This window comes from Danio aesculapii, chromosome 2, assembly GCF_903798145.1.
Source record: "Danio aesculapii chromosome 2, fDanAes4.1, whole genome shotgun sequence".
Taxonomy (NCBI): Eukaryota; Metazoa; Chordata; class Actinopteri; order Cypriniformes; family Danionidae; genus Danio; species Danio aesculapii.
This window is the reverse complement of record NC_079436.1, coordinates 33,648,014-33,654,013: the sequence shown is the minus strand read 5'-3', so window position 1 is coordinate 33,654,013 and position 6,000 is coordinate 33,648,014. Positions and strand designations below refer to the sequence as shown.

General features: G+C 34.6%; 1 protein-coding gene across 1 annotated transcript in view; it reads left to right on the top strand.

Moving 5' to 3' along the window:
• The first annotated feature begins 1,180 nt into the window (after positions 1-1,180).
• Positions 1,181-6,000, top strand: part of eif2b3 (eukaryotic translation initiation factor 2B, subunit 3 gamma) — an 84,518-nt gene continuing 79,698 nt past the window's right edge. Inside the window, exon 1 of the mRNA XM_056477887.1 lies at positions 1,181-1,273. Coding sequence (XP_056333862.1) covers positions 1,190-1,273 — 84 coding nt within the window. The 5' untranslated portion in view covers positions 1,181-1,189. The remainder of the gene's footprint in view (positions 1,274-6,000) is intronic.

Below are 6,000 nucleotides of genomic sequence, written 5' to 3'. Positions count from 1 at the left end.
CCAGCATTTTTTTCCTCAAACTAAGAAATAAGAGCCTTTCAGCAGGTCCACCCCTTATTTTGGGCCAGCATAGCATGGAGCAGTATGTTGTTTAATAATGCTAAAGACTAAAATTATATAAATGTAATGATTAAATATAAAATTAAATTAAATAAACATTTTATATTAAACAAATTCAATGTTTAAATAATTTCAATTTATACGTTTAAAAAGATAGGTCATTTTTACTTTTTATGGCAGGAAATTTTGCCCAAAATGCTGATTTATAATTAAAAAACTAAATAAATACAAAATTTTAATTAAATGTAAATAAAAATGTGCGTTTTAAAATGTCTTTTAATTGACATTATTAATATATCTACATATTAAAAACATTAAATAATCCACTTTGGATATGCTGTTTAAAATGTGTTTTATGATTTCTTTTCTCTCTTGAAGTGATAAATTATTCCTTCTTTTATTTTTAAGTGTCAATTTTAATACTCCATACACAGGACTACTCCTTCATTCATACTGTAAATACTGAAAGAAGGGTGTTTGAAACGCTGTGTGTTCAATTCACTGATGAAGCACATATGAGAGCCAGTACAGCAGGCGTACCGTCTTGAGTGTCTGTGTTTAATTGCCTTCATAATCATTAAATGTTTATTGTTCACACCTAGCCGTATTGACTACCCATGCGATCCAGCTGGTATGGAGTTTGTTGGGTATGGCCGTTTGCCTGCTCAGCAGTACAGTATGGACCTTTATGTGTGGCACAGTCTGTCCTGTTAACAGCCAGAGAGCCAGCCAACAAGACCCTGCAATTAGCTTTTACAAGTCTTAGCATAAACTATGGTAAGTAAGCTGCTTCATTAGAAAATATTTACGCAGTAAAGCAGAAATCATCAGAAGCAAAACTTCTTCCAATTGGCTGAAAGTATCTCATACTGGGCATATGGCAGGTAATTCACAAAGACTCAATTGAAGTGTCTTGTCTAAATATATATTTAACACATCTGAGGTGCCACAGCTAAAAATGGTCAAGAAATAGTTTTGTGAAGTGAAAATGGTCTTTTTTCTGCTTTTTCCTTCCATTTTTAATGAGTGTTATCGTTATGGTCTATTTCAAGAGTGATTGCATCACAACTAAAGAGGTTCCAAAGGCCCTTAGCACTGATCAACAAACGCTTGAAAGACGGATGTGAAGATGAAGTTGGATGTGGTTTGCATTCAAGAAGAGGCTGATATGGGCACCGCAGATGCTCTTCGACACATCCAGCAAAAGATCAAGGTTTGTCAAGTGTCAATATCACACGGTAACCTGCTGAGTTATAACATTTGTTGCATTGCCATTTCAACACAAAGTTCTTTTCATCTTAAACACATTTTCTCTCTAAACACCCAAACCATGTGATTTGATTGGTTGATAGGAATGAGTAACCAAGGTGTTAATTCAAGAACGTGTCATTTAGCAAAACATTGTGAGTTAATAAAGGCATGCTGTTATGACAAGAAACAGTACATAAGAAACTTGTTTATTAATGATTACTTCTTGCTGGATGAAATATTTGAAGTTAAGTTTGCTAAATATTAACTAGATTTGTGTTGTTAATAAAACAATTTTACCATCACCATTGTACAATTAAAGTTACAATAGGATATCTTGGAAAATGCTAACATTAGTCTGATTGCACTGAAGCCTGCTTCCCCATCCTCCCTGCAAATTACCACCCAAAGGCCACGCTTCTGAATGCATAAATGCACACTAGTCATCTAGATCACTACAATACATCACGTAACATTCACTAGAGAGTAAAATTGAGTTAGTAATTACAATATCAAACTTGCCAAATAAAAAGAAGGTAAATTGTTGATGTTTGGCTGCCATTTCTGACTGAACTGCATCCGTGAACGTACCAATGTTGTTATTCTTGTGTATGAACAGAGGTATGATTTTCATATTTTTACAGAGCCAGATGGGGATCCATTTGCAATGATGAACTTTACTTGGTTTAATTTTAATGTTAAGTAAAATTTAATGTTTAAATTACACTTAATTTAATGACTGCTAGCCAAGGGTGTGAAGAGACCTTTTCTGAAGACAATCACCTATTCAACCTTAAGGGTGCTTAAACAGTTGGTTCAGTTGCTTGGATTGCACGGAAGTTTGAGTGACCTTGCAGTCCACCTACCAAACCTCCCAACAGCCCTTGCACTTGATGGAAGCAGATTAAAATGGATTATAAGATGATTTATACAAATTGCATGTCAGTGAAAGGGAAGTTGTTAAAGATAGTTATTATAGATGTGTCCTTTTAACTTCATAGCTTGACTTGAAGGCTTTGTTAAAAAAGTTCAGTTCAGGCTTTAATATTTTGTATTCCCACATATTGTATGCATTATTGGTGTTGAGGTTTTGGAGACAAGGAATGGTTCAGAGCCCTTCTCTATTTAATTATGGAGCATCAGTTTACACATTTGTGCAGCATCGTTAGCCACGTTTTATTAAAACCTGCTGTAATTGCCTGACTATGTGAGGTATTTCTTGACAATTGTAAGAATTCTCAAGTTCACATCTTAAAAGCAAACAATAATAACAGTGCAAACATAATATAACCTAATATTTGCAAACGTCATCTTAATAACAGTAACAGTCTTTAGAGTCATCTTTCATGATCTGCAATATTAGTTTAATCTCAGTGAATGCAGGCCCTTTCTCGATGGTGAACACTCTGTAATTTACAAAACATCATGACGATTAAATGAAGGATTAAATAGAGCATCTCATGCTTAAAATGTGTGGCAAAACGCTGTTACCCCTGCAAAGCAAACTCCAACTCCTCAGGCTTTACAGTGAATGGTTTTAGGTCATTTTCATGGCGGACTTTAACCCACTGGAAGTCTTTATATCCACTCTTCAAAAGTGTAAATGGTGGATTAACATTCACCACATGATCACTGATCAGATGTGCCGTTAATTTGTAACTTCAGGTGGCTTGTAAAACTTAACATCTTTCAGAGTTTGTTACACTCTCTCGTGCTCGATTTATCCACCGTCCCGGAACATTGAGTGTGGAAAGTTCTGGAAAACCGTTTAATTGCCTTGTTATGATAGAAATATACACCTTTCAATTAGATGTACATTTATTCCAACTGTATTCCGGCATTTGAAAGTGGATCAAAAAAGTTTTTCAAAGTTGTCCTAAGACTAGAAATTCAATACACATTTGGTTTTAGGACACTTTAATGTAAGACCTTCAATCGCCTATCAATACTGTAATACATGAAATGATGTTGAATATTGATAAAGAAGACATGATCTAATGATGAATATGAGCATTTGACTCCTTCAAAGAACTGCCCTAGATCATATTTGTAATCTGGTTTGTAGCCAGCATTGGTGTAGCAGCAGATTTGACAAATGAGGCGTTCTCTCTGATTAAAGAGGGTCATAAAAGAGTTAGAAACGCGATGTGATGAATTTTCATCACTGTAAATATTGTACTAAACCTAGTTAGCCGAAGCATGGTGACTAAATGGAAGAAGCATAATCATGGTACAAGCATGCACGTCCATGTAAGCATATGTGTGTGCCGAGAGGTGTGTAAAACCTGGCAGGCAAACACAGCCTCACCTGTGTCCCATGTGAGCTGGCCTGGGGTCAGTGGAATGAGGTGAGGGGCAGATCCTGTGTGCCACAGGGGGACCTTTGATCCGTGCAGCTCTGCAATGATGGCTCCAACTCTACAGAATGCCTCATTTCACCTGCTGAATGCCCAGTGGCTAGAGACGACAAACTCCACAAACACATGATGTCAAAAGCCTTCCCCTACCCAGACTAATGCTCATGGGCCTACTGCAGGACATGTGGGAGAGTTGTTATGTGGAATAAGGCAGTAATGAAACATCCTGGTGGGATTTTAGGGTCACTGTTGGGTTTCAAGATTTTCTGAGACTAGTTCCAGTAAGTGGTTAAAGAACGGAGCTAGTAACCAAAAGGTTGTAGGTTCAATTCACAAGCTTTCAATTTGTATCCTTGAGCAATACATGTCAGTTGTGATTTTCTTTTTAATAATTGCTGTGGTGTCTGTACAAATAATGTCATAAATACTGTATCCATTTAAACCAGAAAATATTTAGACACATTTACATGAAAATAAAAATGCCATCACATTAAAATAAACACACAAATATAAGAGTTTTTGAAAGTTCACCAAGGCTGCTTTGATTTAAAGTAAAAGTTAATATTGTGAAATACATATATATATATATATATATATATAATATAAATATATATAAGTTTCACAAGCCCATAGCGCATTTTGATTAAATTACTAAACTATCTTTAAATACTCATAGTTTTTTTTAATGCATGATTGTAGGGCTGGGCCGATAAATGATAATATAATGAATCACGATAAAATTTATGTCAATAATAATGATAAGCTCTGGAATTTTTTACTTAATATTGATCTTCGAGCCAATCACAGAGCAAAAATGTGCATCAATGCTAATCCAAAAGTGTTAATAGTTTAGATGCAACGATTATAGATTTTGGTTGTACGATTATAGTCTGAGGAATAATCACGGTTCAAGGATATCACGATTATTATGCATTCATTAATTTCAAAACATTACTAGTTTAGAAAATCACATGAAAACTCCTTATATTTTAAAGGGTTATTTATTGCTGCTCAGTTACCAAATATACTACAATAATGATATAATAATAATAATAATAGTAATAATAATAATAATAATATTAATAATACATAACAGTACAGCACAAAATAATAATATTAATAATAATAATATTAATTTCTCTTTGGACTTAAAAAAAAGTAAAAAAGTTTTGGCATTTAAACAAGTAATACTTTTACTCTAAAAATAAATGACAGAACAATGAATAAGGAATAAATAAAAATAAGGATAAGTAAAAAATGTTTTTGACTAATATAAATCTAAGTATTTCCCTTTTAAAGAGAACAAATGTAGTTTTTGTCACATGGGGAGCTCACAGCATTTTTTCAACTAGGTGCGCCTGGAAAGCATGTGCACGTCGCAATTATGCACGCAAAAAAAGAAATAACAAACTTGCGCACACAAAATATGCAATATGTGAACGGCCCTTAGTTAATAGCCTCAGCCACAGTTAATCCAATGTGTGTGCGTATTAGCCTCGGTGTACGAGCTTGGAACTTTAAACTAGCGCACAGTTGGCATTTATTTAGTTTCAGTTTTGTTCAATGCAGAAATGTGCTGCTGAGAAGCCTTTACGATTAATTAACCATAACGAATTAAAGTGCAGTTTTCAGTGAAATCGGTTAATCATTGCATTTCTGGTTGGAGTGTTCCGAAGTTTTGACCATTGAAAATGTATTGGTCTAAAATATGTCATGCCATATAATGGACCCTCTAATATTTTACCTCTGCCACCCGAACGCCGGACTTATGTCAGAGTGGAGAATGGTCTACATGAGTTTTACAAGGAATCTGAGGGGTTTTATGAAGTGTCACCCTGCAAAGCCTGTGTTTAAAGCCAGCCAGTTAATGATGACTGTTGGTGCAGTTATCGCAAATTACAAATCTCTGGGGAGCAAAGGCTTTCTATAAGAGCAATGAGCTACTGGACAGACAGCCCCAATCCAACAAATAATTATAAAGCTATTTTAAACTGCTGGAGTGTAATTTTTACTGCTAAATACTGCTGTTTCGTGGGATGCCAGCTAGGATAAACTGAAATAATTGCAGGGCATATTCACTATATTACCATGTCCACATAGTGCACCATAATAATCCACGTAAAAAAAAATACTATGGTAGTTTTAATAGATGTTGTAATTTTTAACCATTCTCAAGTACATATTGCTGTGTATATTATAGAATAGTATTTACAGCTCTTTGTTAATGAATGCTAGCATACTGTAGTAACTTTCATGAGCTGAAGTGTAATAAACACACTGTAGTACCTAGGCTATATTTTTACTACAGTAAACTGGTGTATTGTAGTACAATACA